Source organism: Panthera leo, chromosome D1, assembly GCF_018350215.1.
Source record: "Panthera leo isolate Ple1 chromosome D1, P.leo_Ple1_pat1.1, whole genome shotgun sequence".
Classification (NCBI taxonomy): Eukaryota; Metazoa; Chordata; class Mammalia; order Carnivora; family Felidae; genus Panthera; species Panthera leo.
In genome coordinates, this window is record NC_056688.1 from 108,019,562 (window position 1) to 108,040,876 (window position 21,315).

Consider the following 21,315-nt stretch of genomic DNA (forward strand, 5'->3'; position numbering starts at 1 on the left):
GGATCCTCTGTCCCCCTCTCTTGCCCTCCCCCGCTTGTACTCTCCCCCAAATAAATGGATATTTAAAAAAAACTATAGACACTGGAATATTTCACATAACTTCATTAGTTTCGAGCGTACAACATAATGATTCGCTCTTTGTGTATATTTTCAAACGGATCACAGTGAAGTCTAGTTAACACCCGTCACATAGCGACACATTTTTTCTCATGACGAGAACTTTTAAGATCTAGTCTGATTATATGAACTTAAATAATTTTCACGTATCATCAACCATCAGTCTTAATTTTTTAAAACCAATGAAAACAAAAAACAACACTCTGAGCTCGCCGGCCATAGGAAAACACATGGTAGGATGCGTCGGGCCCGCAAGACCCCTGCAAGGTGACTTCCCTTCCAACACTTCCCCTGCCCTCTCCTCCCCGCCGCGAGCCCACCACAGCCCATCATAAGTAATGTTCCAAGGACCACGACGCGAAGTCGTTTTCTCCGTTAAAGCTCATCGTGATCTCAGTTTGAACTTCAAGTCATTACCTGTCCTCTTGTGCGGGCATTTAATACTCGCAACCCCACTGTGAAGTCTGTCCCCCAAGTTTAGGAATGGGGGAAACGGAGCCGCCGCCGCCCAGGTAAGGAGCCAGTGCCAGGACGTCCGGCACACGCTCTCTGGCTCCGCGGCGGGAGCTCCGTCCCCATATTCCGGGGGTCCTTGCCCGCAAGGGTGCGCGGGGTTGGGAGCCAGGACCCGCCTTCCATCCGGGAGGGAAGCAACCGGACCAGTTCCACTCACTCCTTCCCTCCACCCGAGAAGCTGGGGGAGCCCAGGCTTCTCCCGGAACCTCTTCGCTCGGGGAGGAAAGGTGCGGGGGAACTCTAGTCTCGAAGGACCCAGGGCTGCGGGGGGACGTTTCACCTGCAGGACTGCCTCGTTTCAACAAGAACTTTATGGCTCCCGGAAGTGCCTCCTCCCGGTCCTCTTCCCAGCCTCACGCCCGTGGGCTGCAGTTGGAGCGATGGCGGCGGCAGCCGCTGGGCCTGGCCCGGGGTCTGGACCCGGGGACTCTCCGGAGGGGCCCGAGGCAGAGGCTCCGGAGCGTCGGCGGAAGGCGCACGGGATGCTAAAGCTTTACTATGGCCTCTCGGAGGGGGAGGCGGCGGGGCGCCCCTCGGGGTCGGACCCCCTGGACCCGACGGATCTCAACGGGGCGCACTTCGACCCGGAAGTGTATCTGGACAAGGTGTGTGTTTGTGTGGTGGGGGGAACCAGGCTCCCGATACATTGCACCCCCAGATCGTGCCTTCGACTTTGTTGCGGGGTGAGGGAAGCAGGGGTTCATAAAAAGACGACGGTCGGGCAGGAAGCAGGGGCAGAGCTGGAGTCTAGGGGGGCATGGGCAGATCCGGACTGGCCTCAAGTGATGCGGAGTCGGAGGTGTCCGGGGCTGACGTTCTGACGGGCCCCGGGTAGGGGGCGTGGCCCAGGCGCTGACAGGCACAAGGACTGGGCCTTGGCCGGGTCTGAGCGTTTGAAACGCTGACAAATCCCAAACAGGACCGAACCTAGTAACTCCCGACCCGTGCCACTTATAGGCTCTATGTCTAGGATTCCGGACAGGGGTGGGATGCGGGTTTTCGTGCTCTGAAAGCCTGAGGGACCTAAGTACCCCCTGACCTGAACACTAACAACCCCATTTACTCCAGCTGCGTAGAGAGTGCCCCCTGGCCCAGCTGATGGACAGTGAAACAGACATGGTGCGGCAGATCCGGGCTCTAGACAGCGACATGCAGACCCTGGTCTATGAGAACTACAACAAGTTCATCTCGGCCACAGGTGATTTGCACCGGGACCTTACCCTTCGCAGTCCCGCTGACCTGTTCCTCCTGTGTTGGGGAAACCGGCAGGGGATTCCGGGGGAGAAGACCCAGATTCTAGTCCTTCCCTGACCTTAATCTACGCTCACCTCCCGCTCAGAACCTTTGTGGTCAAACGACTATAGGCTTAATAGCTGCTCTCAGAGGGTCGTTCTGAGGGTCAAAGGAGAGAAAACTCAAAGACATTTTTAAACTGAAATGGATTTATCTTAACCACTTAGAATCCGTGACACTAAGGATGTCTCAGTAAGGATTAGTTTCTGTCATTAGTGGTAGCTTTCTTCTCTTGTCCAGGTCCTTCTTGAGCGTGGGCTTGTCTCTGTCTCTCCCTCTCTCTCTCCCTCCCTTCCTCTCTCCACCCCTCCCCCCTTTTAAATGAAGCAAAGAGAAAATTTATGACATTAAGGGACACAAAGTTCATGTAAAGGTTTTCTTTTCTTTTCTTTTCTTTTCTTTTCTTTTCTTTTCTTTTCTTTTCTTTTCTTTTCTTTTCTTTTTCCTCCTGCCCCCTTTATTCTCTGTCCAGGACAGTGCCACACAATGTTTAGCTATCATCCACACTAACTTCTGTCTTATGTTGGTGAGATGCACTACTCAGAGTTTTGTCATAATTTTGGACCCGTGTGTACTTAGTCCTAGAGGCAGATCCTGAGGGGCCTACCTGTGGTCCATGAGGATGTTGCGTGAACCTCTGTGAGGTTCACGGTGACATCTCTTACTGTACTAAGTGTCACAATGCCAGGTGTAGTAACACATAGTTATTGTTCTTTTATCTGATTGGACACAGGTTCAATGAATAGGCACCTCTGTGTTCGCTAACGCCAATGTCAACCAGCAAGAAATCACAATTCCTGTGCTAAGAAATTTCTCACAGGAACTTTGCAAGCATTACATTTTCCATTTCTTAGAATTTGTATAGTTTTGACATTTAGCTCTTGCTTAAATAAGGATGGTTTGCTGTTTTATCTTTTTCCTACGAAGGGGAGAGAGTTATAAACTGAGCATTGGAATCAGGGGTTCTAAATCTATAAATACTGTCAAGTTTTTGTATCCATTCAAGAAGTTTTCATTGAATGCCCCTTCCTGCCTGCCTTCCTTCCTTCCTGGCTGGCTTTTTTTTTTTTTTTTTTTTTTTTTTTTTTGCCAAGAGCTGTTCTGCATATTGGAGATACAGCAATGAACCAGCTAGATCAGGCTCCTTCCTGGAGCCCACATTCTAGTTGGGGAGACAGACAATAAGTGAATTTACAAATAAAGGTGGTAGTAAGTACTAGAAGGAGGACATCGAGTAGGGAGAAAAGAGTAATATATCTTGGGGTCTGCCTTTAGCTAGGGTAAGTATGAGAAGGCCTCTTTGAGGTGGTGACATTTGAGCAGGGCTTTGATGAGAAAGAACCAGCTACTGTGGGGGAGGAAACAGCGGGGGCAAAGGCTCTGAAGAGAGGGGCATGTTGGGTATATTCAGAGTGCAGCAGGGAGTTTAGGGGGAGGCAAGGGAGAAGAGTGGTAGGTGACTAGGGTAGATAGTTAGTGGGAACCAGATTTTAGGGACTTATAAGTGGTTATGGGGATCCTGCACTTTACTCTGAGTGAGATGAAATGACAAGAATGGGGTGACCTGACCGTGGTTTTAAAAGGACGCTCACTGTCCAGTGAATGAACTCTAGGGAGGCAGGGGTGGCAGAGACATGCATGAGGAGGCTATTGGAGTGGTCCAGGCAAGATGCTGGTGGCAGGGACCAGGAAGCATGTCAGCAGTGGAAAAGCAGAATGATTCAAGATTTTTTTTTTTTTTTTTTAATTGATTAGGTGAAGGGTCTGGGGTTCAGAGAAGTCTGGACCTCGAGGTCCCCTGGAATAAGATGAGATCTCCTAGGGAGGAAGTATACAGAGAGAAGAGAAGAGGTCTAAGGACTGAGCCCTGCAGCAGCCTGACGTTCGGAAAGTCATGAAGAGAAGGGAGATCTCACAAAGGAAGCAAGCATTTGGGGAGGTTTGAGGACAATCAGGAGCATGGGTGTCTTCGAAGCCAAATGAAGAAAGCATTCCAGGAAGTAGAATTGATAAGCATGGGCTAAATGTTAGTGTGGGGAGTGCTTATCCGTGGTGCAAGAGCCAGGGAGAACCGCAGGAGCCAAGCCCTCAGGGAAGGGAGAGGGGACGAGAGCGGGCCAACTACTGTAGAAGGGGAAGCAGAGTGTGGGCGGAGCCAGTCAGGTGGTCAGACATGGTAGAGTGTAACCTTCTAGAGCGTATTAAGGAATCTTGCCTTTATCCCTCCTAAGCGCTAAGCCACACAAAGGTGATTAGATACAGGAGTCATGTGGCAGATTTGTGTTTTGAGAAGATCCCTCCAGCTGCACTGGGAGGAATGGGTTGGAGAGGTGGCTGGAGAGAGGTCTTTTCACTAGTCCAAGCCAGAGATTTGGGGAGTTTACCCCAGGATGGGAGTGGTGGAGAAGGACCGTGCTGGGCCAGCCGAGAAGTATTTGCAGCAACTTGACGGGACACGGTGTTGAAGAGCTTTGGCCATAAAGGATGACCCCGAGGTTTCAGCGTGACCCCTGGATGGTGGATCTGGTGCTCAAGAAACTACAAGAAGATCAGGTGTGGGAACAGGGACAAAGTGAGCTAGGTCGGTGTTTTTGTTTGTGGTTTTTACTTTCTGAAAGGGAGCCAGACATGAAGCAAACCTAGAGGATCCTGTGGCCCTTGTATCACGAAGGCTCTTGTAGATCATGAGAAGGATTTTGGTCTTCGTCATAACTCTGGGGATCCATGTCAGATGACAGCAGTGTCTCAGGTTAGAAGGAGCCTTGACAGATCTAGTCCGGTCCATCTCTTCTGTCCTCTGAGTACCTCTAAGGAGTGGCCTCCTGACTCACGCTGGAGGTGGGGAGCCTTTATCGAGGGCTGGGATCTCAGAACTCGGAGGCTAAGGGAGTTAGGTTTCGAGGTGCTAGGAGCTGACGAGACAGCAGATACATGTGTGGGTCTGGAGCTCAGAGGGGAGAGCGAGGCTGGAGGGATAAGCCTGGGAGTCTGCTGTGAAGAGGAGGAGGTTTTAAAGGGAAGTGTGGGTGGGACTGCCCAAGGACAGGATAGAGCCTGAGAAGAGGAGAGAGCCCAGAACAGGCCTCTGAGGAGTGCCTGTTTGATGGCCGTACAGAAGAGGGTGAGCCTGTAGCAGAGAGAGGAGCGGTCACAGAGGGAAGGTGGTATCAGCATGAATGTACATCCATTCGGCTGACTCATTCGTTCGTTCACTTACTTGCCAAGTATTGGATTGCCTGTGCGCCGGGCACTATGCTAGGCCCAAGGACATAGCTGCAAACGAGACAATTTCTCAGCCATCACAGAACATACATTCTAGAGAAAGAGACAGAAGATAGGATCGTTTTACCTGTCAGGAGCTCTGGAGAAAATGAAACAGGATAGTATAGAGAGAGTGGGCGGTTGGGAGTGGTTTCGAATGGGGTGGCAGAGAAAGGGTTTTGTGAGGAGGGGACAATGAAGGTGAATGTTGAAGAGCTGACCGTGGGAGGATTTGGAGGCAGAGTGGCTCAGGCTGAGGAAGCTACCTGTACAGAGGCCCTGAAAACTCTATTACCAGAGTAAGAGTGATGGGATGAAGGGAATAGGACCCGACTGCATAGGTTGTACATGACGGGGGGGCAGGCATTTTCTGGGTGGAGTAAATATTTTAGGCTTTGTGGGCCACCTGGTTTCTGTACTCACCTCTGCTATTGTAGCCTGAAAGCAGCTATAGACGCTGGGTAAGCGTACACATGGTTGTATTCCGGTGAAACTCCTTTCCACCAACAGCTGTGACATCCGGAATATCAGCGAAAACAGTGGAGCAAGTGTATTTGGAAATCTCCCTTCCATAAAAGGAACCAAAACACTGGCCCAAACGGTCAGAGTCAACTTTTTCAGACTTCTAGAAATTAGCCAAATGTTTGTAGCAATCTTACGAGCCTTTATTCAAGAAAAACAGCTGAATCTTGGTCAAAGTAGTGAATTCTTTGTAGTAGTGATGTTTTGACTTGGCCCACCGTTTCCTCTCCAGCTCAGCAGTAGTCTTGGAAAATAGCCTCCATTTCTAGTTCTGGAGGGACCAGAACAGGACTGGACCTGTTTCAAAGCCTCATGCTGAGAGAATTGTCATTATGTAACCTGTCTGGTGCTTTCCTGAAAGATTCTACTCCCTAGATTTGTCTTTATTTGTCCTGACCCTGAGGTCACCCAGTACTAAAAGCCTTTCACCAGGGGGTGTTTGTCAGAAACAATTACAGACAGGTATTGTGTCTGCCTGAAGTGATGGATAATATTTGGGGCAAAAAATAGACTTAAAAAAGCTTAAAAAGAAAAAGCTTAAAAGAAAAGCTAAGAAATGAGACATCCATATTGGGAATCTTGAAGGTCACATATATATAAGACATGCTTTTTTTTTTTTTTTAAGTTTATTTATTTATTCTGAGAGAGAGGGGGAGAGAGAGTCCCAAGCAGACTCTGCACTGTCAGTGGAGAGCCTGACATGGGACTCGAACTCATGAACTGCAAGATCACGACCTGAGCTGAAACCAAGAGTCAGATGCCTAACTGACTGAGTTACCCAGATGCCCAGTACACATGCTTTTAAGAAAGACCTCAGGATGCCCTAAGCTCTCACCTCTGGCTCATCTTCGAGCTCTGCACATGTAGTAAGTGAAGGCTGAGGCAGAGTTGTAAGCTGCCTGGTTGAGTGTTTTAAGGTATACCCCAACACAAACACACACACACACACACACACACACACACACACACACACACACCCCAAAAGGGAACTAAAATGGTACACTAGAAAATATCTATTTAATGCAAAAGAAGGTAGGAATAGAGAAACTGGGGAACAAAAAAGAACATAAGACAGAAAATGAGTAACAAAAAGACAAATGTACGTCTCACATTATGAGTAGTTACAATAAATGTAAAAGGATTAAACTCTCCAATTAAAGCAGAGATAAGCAGAATAGATTTGAAAAGCTCACATGATTCAAGAGTGTCTCCAAGAGACACTCTTTCTTTTTTTTTTTTTCTTTTTTTTAAGTTTATTTATTTTTGAGACAGAGAGAGACAGATCATGAACAGGGGACGGGCAGAGAGAGAGGGAGACACAGAATCGGAAGCAGGCTCCAGGCTCTGAGCCATCAGCCCAGAGCCCAATGCGGGGCTCGAACTCACGGACCGCGAGACCGTGACCTGAGCTGAAGTCGGACGCTCAACCGACTGAGCCACCCAGGCGCCCCAAGAGACATTCTTTCAATTCAAATACATAAATAGCTTGAAAGAAAAAGGGCTGATAAAGATATTCTATGCAAACAATAACCAGAAGAGAATTGGAATTGTGGTACCAATGTCTGACAAAATAGCATTTAAGGCAAATATTGTTACTAGAGACAAAGAAGGGCATTTTATAATGATGACAGGGTCAGTCCATGAGGAAGATTTAACAAATGTAAACATTTGTACACTTAGCAACAGAGTCCCAAAATACACAAAGCAAAAATAGACAGAATTAAAGGGAGAAAAAGAAATTCAACAATAATAGAAGCACCAATATCCCACTTTTAAAAATGAATAGAACAATTAGATAGAAAAACAAGTAAACAGAAGACTTAAAAGATCACTTGAACCAAATAGACCTAACAGACTCCACCAAGCAACGATAGAAGCGACCTTATTCTCAAGCATAAATGGAGCATTCTCTAGGATAGACCATACGTCAGGTCATAAACAAAGCCTCAATGAATTTAAAAGGATTGAAATCACATGAAGTATGTTCTCTGATCATGGTGGAATTAAATTAGAAATCAGTAACAAAGGAGTCTGAGAAGTTCACAAATATGTGAAAATTAAATAGCATGCTCTAAAATGACCAATGGGTTACAGAAGAAATTGCAAGGAAATTAGAACATACTTTGAGATGAGTGAACCTGAAAACACAGCATTCCAGACCTTATGAGATGTAATAAAAGCAGCGCTCAGAGGGAAATTTATAGCTATAAATGCCTGCATTAAAAAAGAGAGAGAGGTGGGGCACCTGGGTGGCTCAGTTGGTTAAGCATCCAACTTTGGCTCAGGTCATGATCTGGTTTGTGAGCTCGAGCCCTGTGTCGGGCTCTGTGCTGACAGCTCAGAGCCTGGAGCCTGCTTCAGATTCTGTGTCTTCCCCTCTCTCTACCCCTCCCCTGCTCACGCTCTGTGTCTCTGTCCTTCAAAAATAAATAAACATGAAAAAATTTAAAAAGAGAGAGCAAGAGGGAGGGGCACCTGGCTGTGGCTTAGTTGGATGAGCATGGGACTCTTAATCTCAGAGGTGGGTGTAGAAATTATATACATACAGACGCAAGTAAAGAAAGAAAGAAAGAAAAGATCTCAAATAAATAACATACTACCTAAAAAACTGGGGGGGGGGGGAGTACAAACAGAACCCAAAGTGTGTCAAAAGGAGGGAGTAATAAAGATCAGAACAAAATAAATAATGTAGAAAATCAATAGAGAAAATAAATGAAGCCAAAAATTGGTTCTTTGAAGAGTTCAGCAAGATTGACAAAACTTTAGCTAGACTGGCCAAGAAAAAAATGAGAGAACATTCAAATTACTAAAATGGAATGAGAAAGAAGATGTTACTACCAATTTTGCAAAAATACAAAGGATTATAAGAGCACACTGTGAGGAGTTGTATGCTCACATCTTAGAAAATGAGGTGAAATGTACAAATTCCTGGAGAAATACAAACTTCCAAAACTTTCTCAAGAAGTCATAAAATACCTTGGAAGATGTATAACAATGAGAGACATCAATATTGAAAAAAACTTTCCACAAAGAAAAGCCTGGGACTGAATGGCTGCACTACTGAATTCTACCAAACATTTAAATAGTGCACAAACTCTTCCAACAATTTGAGGAGGCTAACTAATTCTATGAGGCTAGTATTAGTCGAATGCCAAAACCAGGGAAAGACAACATAAGAAAACTACAGACCAATATCCGTTATGAATATGGATGCCAAGCCCTCAACAAAATACTAGCAAACTAAACCCAGCAACATAGAAAAAGGATTACATACAATGACCAAGTGGGATTTATTCCAGGAATGCAAAGTTGGTTCAACATGCAAATCAATCAGTGGAATGCACCATATTTGCAAGGCATCTTTTGTAATATTTAGTTTTGTTCCCATTTCCTGAAATAACCCCAGATCAATAAAGGCAACATAGATGTCTTTTGTTACTCATATAACAGACCCCTTTCAACCACACCTAAGTTTATGTTAATGAAATGATTTTTGGAAAGCCCCTTGATAACCAGAGGTTAGGGGCAGGTTGCTAGGGGAACCAACCATGTGACTGATTAGAGATTTGGAACTTTCAGCTCTGCCCCCCAGACCTCCCGGATGTGGAAGTGGAGAGGGGCTGGTGACTGAGTTCAGTGACCAATAGCTATCGCTTTGATCAGTCGTGCCTCATCGGTGACGCCTCCACTGAACTCCAAAAGGAGAGAGTTTGAGAGCTTCCAGGTTGGTGAACATGCGGAAGTTGGGAGAGTGGCATGCCCAGAGAGGTCATGGCAGCTCTGTGCCCCTCCCACATATGCTGTCCTATGCCTCTCTGCCATCTGGCGGTTTCTGAGTTGTATCCTTTTGTAATAAAGCGGTAAGCTAGTAAGTAAACTGTTTTCCTGAATTCTGTGAGCTGCTGTAGCAAATTAATTGAACCTGCAGAGGGATCGTGGGTGGGAACCCTCCAATTTACAGCCAGTTGGTCAAAAGTACCAGTGACAACCTCAACTTTGGACTGACGTTTGAGGTGGGGGTAGAGTAGTCTCGGGTGACCGAGCCCTGAGCTTGTGAGATCTGACACTAACTCCAGGCAGATAGTGTCACAATGAAGTTAGATCGTGGGACACCCAGCTGGTGTTGCAGAATTGCTTGATGTGTGGAAACCCCACACACGTGGTGTCAGATACGAAGTTGCGTTGGAGTATCGAGAGTGGAGGAGAGGCACCGGAGTGTCTTTTCCCCTTACAGACACCAAAAGCACACGTAACTAAAGGAAAACAAAAATAGGTAAATTGGACTTCATCAGAATTAAAGTTTTGTGTTTTAAAGGATACTGCCGGGAAAGTTAAAGGACAACTCACAGAATGGGAGAAAGTATTTGTAAGGCATATATCTAAAAAGGGTCTAAGTCCAGAATATATAAAGAACTTTTGCAACTCGGCACTAAAACGACAACCCTATTTAAAAATGGACAAAGGATTCAAATCGACATTTCTCCAAAGAAGATACACGAATGACCAACGAGCACATGTAAAGATGCTCAGCATCATTAGTTATTGGGGAAACGCAAATCCAAACCACAGTGAGATACCACTGCACCCCCACTGGGATTTCCAGCAAATGGGATATAACAAATGTTGGAGATGTGGAGGACTTGGAACTCTCATACGTTGCTGGCAGGAATACAGAATGGTGCTCCTGAAAATAGTCTGGCCGTTCCTCAAAGAGCTAAGCACAGAGTTCGCCTGTGTTCCAGCAGTTCCACTCACAGGAATATACTGAAGAGAAAATGTTTGCACAAAAGCATGTACATGAATGTTCATAGCAACATTATTCATAATAGTCAAAAGAAGCCAAATGGCTACCAACTGGTGGATAGAACAACAAACGTGGACCCGTACAGTGTAAGATTACTCAGCCATAAAAAATATAACATACCGATGTCATAGACTCTGGGTCTGAAGTTCTGTCTTGTCCAGCAAGAGAGCAGACGCAGGATTAAAGTGAGAGAGAGGCTAATGTCCGGGAGGAGACAAGCCCCGAGTAAGGGTCCTTGCTGTGTTTTTATTAGGATCAGGAAAGCTTACGAGCCTGAAGGATGTGCGCAAAGAGACAATGAAACTGTGAACGTTAACTCATGGGTGTGAGGGAAAGGGGGTTTTGAAGATAGATGTGCAGTGTTAGGGGTTTGGGTCAATACAAAACAAAATCCTGGCCAGGGGGGGATGGTTGTTTAAGGCAGGCATGAGGCGCCACCTCTGTTTATCTTAACTTGACTCAGGGACAAGACAGCTGGCTGCCTCGGGGTCAACAAGGCACCTGCTTTCTTTTGCTAATTGGCCCCACTGTCCTGCTGTGGTCTATAGCCCAGTTTACCTGTTTACCTATTTTGGCCCTTCCTTCCAGTGAAAGCAGCTTTCTGCTATTGTACTAAATTGGGGGGAGGGGGGGTTCTGCCCTGAATACCTAATCTTGCCTACCTAATCTTGGATGCTTTTATCCTGGGGCTTCCTATTCCTGTATGCCTTGTTAACCCATGAGTGCAAGCTCAGGGAATTCCTAAGCTTACTCCCCACATACGGATACATGCTAAAATGCAGAGAACCTTGAGATCATGCTAACTAAAAGAAGCCAAGCTCAAAAGGTCACATATTGTATGATTCCATTTATGTTAAATGTACACGATGGGCAAATTCATACAAGCAGAAGACAGATTTGTGGTTGGCAGGGACTGAGGCATGGGGAGAACAGGAAGTGACTGCTGAGGGTCTTTTTGGGGTGATGAATGTTCTGGAAATAGATTGTGATATCGGTTGCACAATCTTGTGAATATACCAAAAATACTAAAACCTACATGAATTTTATGGTATGTTGATTATATCCCAGTTAAAAACCAACCAAACAAACAAAAAAAAAAACCTAACCAGGGATCAAGTCAGGTTTGGCCTGCCAGCATCTGGCCTCAACCTTGAGTTTATGTAATAATGCGTTTATCTGTTTCAAAGTTGAAAAGATCTCTCAAAGGTTGTGCAATGAAAAGCCTCTTCCCATTCCTTTCTCCAGGCAAAGACAAAGCAGTCTTTGATGGTAAACTTGACTGAAGATCCACAGACATACAGAAAAGCGCACAGGTCATAAGTGGACAGCTCCATGAATTTCACAAACAGAACAGGTCTATGCAGTCAGCACCCAGGTCAGTAAGCTGCAGGCTAGCAAGGCGCCCTCCAGTCTCCTACCAGTAACCAGTTACCCCCCACTCCTCCCCCAGGCTGGTATATTGGTGTCCAAACAGCTAACCATTTGCCCTAGCCCAAGCTGGTTCAGGTAACAAGCTTGAAATGGTTCAAAGATACACAGTGTAGTATTTATTACTTGGTGATATGAAGTTGTTTTTGTTTTTGTCTTGTTGTTTTTGACATGGTAGAACTTTAATTTCTAATTTTGTGGCTCTGGGCCTGTGAAATCAGCAACAATGACACACTAGCGGTAGGTTTTCTTTTACTCTGTTTTTTTTTTTTTTTTTAATGTGTATTCATTTTTGAGAGAGGGAGAGAGAGCGTAAGTGAGGGAGGGGAGGAGAGAGGGGGAGGCAGAGGATCTGAAGCGTGCTCTGCGATGAAAGCAGGAGCCCAATGTGGGGCTCGAACCTGCGAACTGTGAGATCGTGATCTGAGCTGAAGCCGGACGCGCAACCGACTGTCACCCAGGTGCCCCTCTTTTACTGTGATAACTTAGTTTGGGGATTTTTCCCCCCTTTGGAAGTCAGATTCAAGTTTCCTTTTTGAGGTAGCACCTAAGTATCATGGGCCTAAACACCTAATGCAAAAAAGAATCTGCTCTTTTGATGGTATGATTTGACAGACCTGGGAGGAGGTTGTGTCACAGGTTAAACTGTTAACAAGCAAGAACAAGAACTGGGGGGGGGGGAGGATGAAAATGCCTCATGACCTTCCAAGGACCCCCATGACCACTGGCCCTGCATTCTCTCCCCAAGTTGGCAAGTTGGGTTGCTACTCCAGTCCTGCTCCGAGAATATTCCCCTGGCCCAGGAGCCACACACAAACCAGCGGTGGGTGTGTGAAGGCTCACAGATGACCGCAGTTAGACGTTGCCAGGTTCCTTTCCGTACATATTGGTCAGTTTGTGCAACCACCAGCAACGAAGAGAAGAGCTCTTTCTATACACCCTGGCCAACGTTGCTGCCAAAAGTTTTCATCTTTGGCCATCCGATAGGTGAAAAGTGGTATCTCTGTAGTTTCAATGTCTCTTGTGAGGTTGAAAGTCTTTTGCCTGTTTAAGAGCTGTTTGGTATCCTTGTCTGTGGACTGCCTGTTCATGTCCTTTTCCTATTTTTCTATAGACTTGTTCTTTTTCATAATGATTTATTTCATTTTTTTCATGTTTATCTATTAATTTTGAGAGAGAGAGAGCGCGCGCAGGTGGGAAAGGGACAGGGGGAGAGAAAATCCGCGCTGTGAGCTCTGAGCCTGATGCCACTGGGCTCGATCCCGAGAACTGTGAGATCCTGACCTGAGCCAAAATCAAGAGTTGGACGCTCAACTGAATAAGCCACCCAGGCACCCCAATGATTTATTTATTTATTTAAAAATTTTCAATGTTTATTTATTTTTGAGAGAGAGAGAGAGAGACAGAGTGTGAGCAGGGGAGGGGCAGAGTGAGAGGGAGACACAGAATCTGAAGGAGGCTCCAGGCTCTGAGCTGTCAGCACAGAGCCTGACATGGGGCTCGAACTCCACGAATTGGGAGGTCATGATCTGAGCCAAAATCAAGAGTCAGATGCTTAACCAACTGAGCCACCCAGGTGCCCCATGATTACATTTTAAATCACATTTAAACTTTGATCTGTCTTGTGTGTGTGTGTGTGTGTGTGTGTGCACGTGTGTGTGAGAGCGTGTGGTCTGAATCCAACTATATTTTGTTTCTTTGTATTAACTCCATACTTAATCACCTTACTAAATTCTCTTATTGTTTGTTGTAATGTTTTCGGTGATTCTTTAGGGTTTGCTATTTATACAAGTCTATCATCTGCAAATATTGATAATTTCACCTCCTTTCCAATTTGTGTATCTCTATAATATATTTCTTGAGTCCAATCGAATTGGCCAGTATCTTCAGAACAACGTTAGGAAGTAGTGGTGATCATGGTTATCCTTGTTATCTTTCTGATTTTAAGAGGAATGCTTCTAGCATTGCTTCATTAACATGATGCTGGGTTTGGGGGGTTAGAGAAATACTCAGCTGTTCATATTTTTTAATTTTCATTTTTTAACGTTTATTTATTACTGAGAGACAGAGAGACACAGAGCGTGAGCAGGGGAGGGGTAGAGAAAGGGAGAGACACAGAGACTGAAGTAGGTAGGCTCCAGGCTCCGAGCTGGCAGCACAGAGCCTGATGCGGGGCTCGAGCTCATAGACTGCAAGATCATGACCTGAGTCGAAGTCAGTCGCCTAACCAACTGAGCCACCCAGGCACCCCTGTTCATATTTTATTGAGAGACTTTGTTTCAAATTCAAGAATAGATGTTGAATTGGCCCTCTTTCACCTTTTATATGGGTGAATTATTATTGAAAGTTCTTTTTTAAAAAAATTTTCTTTAATGTTTATTTATATTTGAGAGAGAGAGAGAGAGAGAGAATGGGCAGGGGAGGGGCTTCTAATGTTGAGCTGTCTTTACATTTATGAAATAAAAAACATTTGGACATATTTTATCAATTATTCTCTTAATCCACTGCTGGCTTCCGCTTGCTAATTTACCTACACATCTCCATTTATTAATTTGTGCGTCCTATTCATAAGAGACATGAATGTACCATTTTCATCTTGGAACTTTTTATTAACATTCTCATGTCAGTGTTAGGTTTGTTCCGCAAATTAACGTGAAAGCTTTTCTAATGTTTTCTGTTTGAGCATTGCTTACACAGAGCATTGGAACGAACTGCCCTTCTGAGCTCTGGTAGCCGCCCCACGACATCCCCTGGGCCTGGTGCCTTTGTGTGGAGGGGAGGGAGAATCTTTGATTGACAACATTCTCCCTTCCCTCCGTTTGTGTTTTCTGTTCTTCTGGAATCCACTTAGGTAAATTCTGTTTTTGTAGCAAATTATTCATTCAGGTTTTCAATTCTTTTACGGGGAATCGAGCAAACTTGTATCTTGTGATTATTATAATTTGTGTATTTATGATTATTTCACCCCTTATTTCTTATTTTGTTTTTTTCCCCTTTAAAAAGATTAGGTTAGCTAACATTTTATAAATTTTATTTTTTATCCTTTTATTCTCAGTGATCCTGATCTTTTTTTATTTATATTGCGATAAACTTACCCACTGTCAGCGAGTAACCTGATGCAGGGCTCGATCTCATGAACCGGGAGATCATGACCTGAGCCGAAGTTGGATGCGTAACCAACTGAGCCACCCAGGCACCCCATTTAAAAAGTGTATTAATTTCTGCTTTTAGCTTTACTAATTTCTTTCTGCTTTTTTTTGTAGTACTTTTTCTTCTAACTTCTTGAGTTGAATGTTTATTCTAATTTATTAATATAGGGATTTAAAACTGATTTCCTCTGAACATTGCTCTAGAGAGCTATAGCCTATAGGTTCTGATTTATAGTGTTCTCGTTGTTATATGCTGCAGTTTATTTTGATTTCCCTTTTGACCCACTAGCCGATTAAGAATGAAGTTTTCTTTTTTTCTCCAAATGATGGGATCTCTTTGCTTTCTAAGTTTTGTTATTAATTTCCAATTTTATTGCATTGTGATTCTGTGTCTCCCTCTCTCTCCACCCCTTCCTCCCTCTCTCTCTCTCTCTCTCAAGTAAATATTAAAAAAAAATAAAGGGAGGCAGTTGGCATGATCTTGTGGCGCGGTTTTAGCTGTTCCGATGCATGGGATAGATGGCTAGTTGGGCTTAACCTGCGGTAGAGTTTCACTAGCGAGTAATGGAGGGAGTGGACAAGAGAGGCAAGGGGGCTTGTAAACATGTGATGACACTGGTGGTGGGTCAGAGTTCCTGGGGAATGAGTAGGGAATTGCAGCCGTGAGAAGTGTGATGAGTAGTGACCCTGTGCTAGGGGCAGGGGTCCAGAGTTCCTGAAAAGGCAAAGGATTGTTAGAGTGGGTAGACAGGGTGAATGATCAGAATTACAGAAGGTGCGAGGCTTGAAGCTGAGATTGACAGGTCTTGCCGAGGACCAGGAGAGGTGGCACAGATGAGGCAGAGGCAAGGGTGGGTGGGACTGAGGAGATTGTGAACGGAGAGTCGGGAATGTCTGAAGCCTCATTCACGTGGATGGTCATGTCCACAAGGAGGTGACAGTGACCAGGCACTGAGAGGTGAGGCAAAGAGGACGGGAGGGACAGCAGCAAGAGGGATGCCGTTTGACGGCACAGTCTTCGAAGAAGCTGGGGTCTTTAAAAGGGAAGAAGAGTAGAAACTTCTAGAAGTGTCAAGGGGCCAGGCCCTGAGGCACCGGTTGTGAAAAGAAAAACCCTTAGGCAGGTTTCCCCTGAGACAAAAGAGCTAAAGGACCCTTCAGAGAAGAGAGGACATGTTCCAGAAAGTGGAGTGAAATGGTTTGGGAAGTCTGCGAAGGAGATAAGGGCGAACAGACATTTATTGTCTCCTCTGTGCCACATAGTGCGCTGGGCGCGGAGGATGCCCCTGGGAAGGAGCAGACAGGCTCCTGCCAAGTGCTCTGTGCCCCCTTTTGCCATCTTCTGAGCGCAGGGACTGTGGCTCCACGGGCTGTCTCCGCACCAGGGCACTTGTGCTCAGAAGATGCGGCCTTCCCTCCCATTTACTGTGACCAAGCACCATTGCTTTTTGCACTGAATCATCAACGTGACCCTTAAGGAGCTGGTTCAGGGACATTTGGGAAGGAGGGTTGTGCGCGTGCACGCGTGCATGTGTGTGCGTGTGTGTGTGTGTGTGTGTGTGTGTGTGGTAGGGGGAGCAGTCGGACCCTGTCGCAAGCTGACAAGTCTCCTCCTTTCCCCTCCCCCGCGCCCTTGCCCCGCCAGACACCATCCGGAAGATGAAGAACGACTTCCGGAAGATGGAGGACGAGATGGACCGGCTGGCCACCAACATGGCGGTGATCACCGACTTCAGTGCGCGCATCAGCGCCACCCTGCAGGACCGCCACGAGCGCATCACCAAGCTAGCAGGTGGGCCCTGCCCCCGAGCGGGTGCTGGAGCGGCCTACCCCGAGGCTCTGGGGCTGACACCACCTGTCCCCGGCCCCCAGGGGTCCACGCGCTGCTGCGGAAGCTGCAGTTCCTCTTCGAGCTGCCCTCGCGCCTCACCAAGTGCGTGGAGCTGGGCGCCTACGGGCAGGCGGTGCGCTACCAGGGCCGCGCGCGGGCCGTCCTGCAGCAGTACCAGCACCTGCCCTCGTTCCGCGCCATCCAGGATGACTGCCAGGTCATCACGGCTCGCCTGGCCCAGCAGCTGCGGCAGCGCTTCAGGTGTGGCCCCGGGACCCTCTCCCACCCCCAGCCGGGGCCCTGGGCCTGCCGGTTGCGGTCCAAACTCGTCCCCCTCCTCCCTCCCGCCGAATTCCATCAGCCTGCCCTTGACCGCCGCCTCCCACTTTGCAGGGAGGGCGGCTCCGGCGCCCCCGAGCAGGCAGAGTGCGTGGAGCTGCTGCTGGCCCTGGGCGAGCCGGCGGAGGAGCTGTGTGAGGAGTTCCTGGCGCACGCCCGCGGGCGGCTGGAGGCCGAGCTGCGGAGCCTGGAGGCAGAGCTGGGGCCTTCCCCTCCGGCTCCCGACGTCTTAGAGTTCACGGATCGCGGAGGAAGTGGCTTTGTGGGTGGCCTCTGCCAGGTGGCCTCGGCCTACCAGGAGCTCTTCGCGGCCCAGGGCCCGGCGGGCGCCGAGAAGCTGGCAGCCTTCGCCCGGGAGCTGGGTGGCCGCTACTTTGCGCTAGTGGAGCGGCGGCTGGCGCAGGAGCAGGGTGGCGGTGACAACTCCCTGCTGGTGCGGGCGCTGGACCGCTTCCATCGGCGCCTGCGGGCTCCTGGGGCCCTGCTGGCCGCTGCCGGGCTGGCCGAGGCGGCCACGGAGATCGTGGAGCGAGTGGCCCGCGAGCGCCTGGGCCACCACCTGCAGGGCCTGCGGTCGGCCTTCCTGGGTTGCCTGACCGATGTGCGGCAGGCTTTGGCTGCCCCTCGCCTGGCCGGAAAGGAAGGCCCGGGCCTGGCCGAGTTGCTGGCCAACGTGGCCAGCTCCATCCTGAGCCACATCAAGGCCTCGCTGGCAGCCGTGCACCTCTTCACCGCCAAGGAGGTGTCTTTCTCCAACAAGCCCTACTTCCGGGTATGGCCTACCTTCCGGCTTTTATCTCCCCACCCCACCCCCCATTCTGGCATTGTTTCATTCATCCCGTAGATTGGCAGCTGTCGGGGCACACAGTCCTTGCCCCAGGCCCTCTGGATGTGCTTTGAGGGAGTCACGAGGAAGGCTGGCACTACCCGGAGGGGGGGGTGAAGGCTCCGAGGGCATCTGCAAGCAGGGTCCCCAGTGCTGGCTTTGTCCCCTTTGCGCTCCCGCGGCCCCCTCCCCCTGGGGGGAGCTGCTCTTGGGGACCGGAATGCGGGACCAAGCTGTCCCTTGGAGAGGGGCTAGGGCATGTAGGGTCCCAGTAGAGGCTCGCTGTTGGCCCCCGCCCGGAAGAGGGGACCTGCTGTGTATCTGCGGCCCTCCTCCTCACAGGGCGAGTTCTGCAGCCAGGGTGTTCGCGAGGGCCTCATCGTGGGCTTCATCCGCTCCATGTGCCAGACGGCTCAGAGCTTCTGTGACAGCCCTGGGGAGAAGGGGGGTGCCACGCCACCTGCTCTGCTCCTGCTGCTCTCCCGCCTCTGCTTGGACTATGAGACAGCCACCATCTCCTACATCCTCACCCTCACCGATGAACAGTTTCTCGTGCAGGTGAACCGCTCACTCATAGCAGGGAAGGGGACGGTGGTCCCGGTAATCCAGGAGGCTGGGCAGTGCCCTCGCGGTCAGACCCGGGCCAGCTGCCCGTGCCCAGCCCGTGCCCCGCTCCTGCTTGGCGGTGGCCCCCGAGCTGCCCACCCGGTGCTCACTGCCCCTCTGTCCTCTACGTCCCCGGCTCAGGACCAGTCTCCAGTGACCCCCGTGAGCACACTGTGCGCAGAGGCCAGGGAGACGGCGCGGCGGTTACTGACCCACTATGTGAAGGTGCAGGGCCTCGTCATATCACAGATGCTGCGTAAGAGTGTAGAGACACGGGACTGGCTGAGTACCCTGGAGCCCCGGAACGTGCGTGCTGTCATGAAGCGGGTGGTGGAGGACACGACGGCTATCGACGTGCAGGTGCTGGCCCTGGGCTGGCCAGGAGGGGTCCTGATGCGGGCTCGGGGGGTTGGAAGATAGCCGCCCTCAGAGGATCAAGACGGCAGGGCCGAGCAGTGCCTGCGTCTGTGGCCTCGTTCCTCCTCAGCCCTGGGTTGTGGCATCGTTGCCCGCACGTCACCTATGAGGGGGCTGAGCTCTGGAGTCACCCAGGGGATCAGGACAGGGTTAGCACTGAAGACTGAGCCTCAGCCCCAAGTCTGATGTCCTACCCTTGCCCCGGTCCACCAGTTCTATAAAGAGCGACCGGGTACCAACCAGATACCAGGTCCCCACTACCCTGTGGTGCTTCTAACAGATGAGTTTGTAATTTATTTTTATTCTTCTTTTGTTTAATGCTTATTTATTTTTGAGAGAGACGGAGCGTGAGTGGGGGAGGGGCAGAGAGCGGGAGACAGAGGACCAGAAGGGGGTTCCGTGTCAACAGCAGAGCGTCTGATGTGGGGACCGAACCCACAAACTGTGGGATCACGACCCGAACCCCAAGTCAGAAGCTTAATCCGCTGAGCCACCCAGGCTCCCCAGAGTTTGTAATTTAGAGTGTCCTTGGCCCTCACCCTGGGCACCTGGTGGGCTAGAGGGTCCCCTTGCTCTGGCCTCCTTACAGTGAGTGCCTCCTTCCACCACCAGGTGGGTCTTCTGTACGAAGAGGGTGTCCGCAAGGCCCAGAGCAGTGACTCCAGCAAAAGGACCTTCTCCGTGTACAGCAGCTCTCGACAGCAGGGCCGCTACGCCCCCAGCTACACGCCCAGGTCTGGCCGGCCAGGGTAACCCCAGGGGAATGGACAAAGGAGGATGTGGGTGCAGGGTGGGCTCTGACTGCTTGTCTCCCCCCATCCAGTGCCCCAATGGACACCAATCTCTTGAGCAACATCCAGAAGCTGTTCTCTGAACGCATCGACGTGTTCAGCCCTGTGGAGTTCAACAAGGTCTGAAGTCCCCTGTGACCCCACCTTCTAGGGGCCCTTGGGAAGGTTGGCTCAAGCATCTGACTCAAGGAGTCTAGGACTCCTCTGCTCCCCTGCCCCCTGCCACCAGGCTCTGTCTCTGGGCTGTTTCTAGGAGTGAATGGTCATCTACAGCCCCGCCATTGCCATATCCCATGGCCCTCTGCCCCGACCTTGGTGCCCCCAGCCTGGGTCTCGATGCTGATCTGGAATGCCTCTTTTACCCTTGTCCTGTTGCCACAGGAGTTCTGGGTCCTCATCAGGGATTCCTATCCACACGATAGGCCCTGCCCCAACCCAGCCCACACTCGGGGACCTGGTGTTCTTCTGCCTCTAACTCAGCAAGCCTTCCCGCTCCTGGTGTCAGTGCTGACTCCCATCTCTGCTTGCCTTTTTTTTTTTTTTTTTTGAGAGCGAGAGTGAATGGGGGAGGGGGCAGAGAGGGGGAGAGAGAGAGAATCCCAAGGAAACTCTGCACTGTCAGCACCGAGCCCTATGCGGGGCTCGAACTCACGAACCAGGAGATCATGACCTGAGCTGAAACCAGGAGTTGGACACCCAACCGACCAGGCGCTTCTCCCATCTCTGCTTCTGACTGTTGGGTTTTCCCTGTCTGTTCCCCCTCCGGGTGGTGGTGCTAACCTCGTATCCATCCCTCCCTCTCAGATGGGTCCTGGGACTTTTACACCCCGTCACAGCTACCGGCCTCTTACTGTCTCTCTGGCCCCTGCCCAGAACGTGGGTGCCCTCCGGGATCCAGTGCCCCTACCCAACACCTGCTGTCCCAGAGCAGCCTCCTGTCCTTGCCTGCAGGTATCGGTGCTGACCGGCATCATCAAGATCAGCCTGAAGACGCTGCTGGAGTGTGTGCGGCTGCGCACCTTTGGGCGCTTCGGCTTGCAGCAGGTGCAGGTGGACTGTCACTTCCTGCAGCTCTACCTGTGGCGCTTCGTGGCCGACGAGGAGCTTGTGCACCTACTGTTGGATGAAGTGGTGGCCTCAGCCGCCCTGCGCTGCCCGGACCCAGTGCCCATGGAACCCAGTGTCGTCGAGGTCATCTGCGAGCGCGGCTAGGCCGGGCCGCTGCCAGGCACCGGCTCGCCCACTTGCCCCAACCCGCCCATCTCCTGGTCTCCCGCCCGGGCGGCCCTTCCCCTCCAGCCTCAAAACCTGCCAAATAAAGACGCGCTGCCTCCTCCTCCTCCTCCTTGTCGCTTGCGGGGGCGGGGCTTGCCCGGGGTGGAGTTGTGAGGCTACCGAGGTGGCTTTCGAGGCCC

General features: G+C 49.6%; 1 protein-coding gene across 3 annotated transcripts; it reads left to right on the top strand.

Moving 5' to 3' along the window:
• Positions 1–585: 585 nt before the first annotated feature.
• On the top strand, positions 586–21,236 carry VPS51 (VPS51 subunit of GARP complex). Of its 3 annotated transcripts, XM_042904584.1 has the most exons (11): positions 586–629; positions 920–1,238; positions 1,702–1,831; positions 16,736–16,882; positions 16,963–17,182; positions 17,315–18,032; positions 18,429–18,644; positions 18,834–19,052; positions 19,722–19,843; positions 19,933–20,020; positions 20,852–21,236. In XM_042904584.1, exons 1-11 carry the CDS (start codon positions 601–603, stop codon positions 21,110–21,112), a joined length of 2,469 nt encoding a protein of 822 aa, XP_042760518.1. In that variant the 5' UTR covers positions 586–600; the 3' UTR covers positions 21,113–21,236. The 3 variants fall into 3 exon arrangements, with proteins under 3 accessions (XP_042760518.1, XP_042760519.1, XP_042760520.1); XM_042904585.1 differs by lacking the exons at positions 586–629; positions 920–1,238 and adding an exon at positions 11,759–11,888 and having other exon boundaries at positions 1,743–1,831; XM_042904586.1 differs by lacking the exons at positions 586–629; positions 920–1,238; positions 1,702–1,831 and adding exons at positions 9,315–9,433; positions 11,759–11,888.
• Positions 21,237–21,315: the final 79 nt, after the last annotated feature.

What these genes read in the sequence shown, in the direction of transcription:
- VPS51 (XM_042904584.1), top strand. Translation starts at nt 601, where the DNA reads ATGGGGGAAACGGAGCCGCCGCCGCCCAG. An exon ending in ACGGAGCCGCCGCCGCCCAG is followed by an intron (nt 630 to 919) that starts GTAAGGAGCCAG and finishes TTTCACCTGCAG; the next exon opens with GACTGCCTCGTTTCAACAAG. An exon ending in GCCCCCAGCTACACGCCCAG is followed by an intron (nt 19,844 to 19,932) that starts GTCTGGCCGGCC and finishes CCCCCCATCCAG; the next exon opens with TGCCCCAATGGACACCAATC.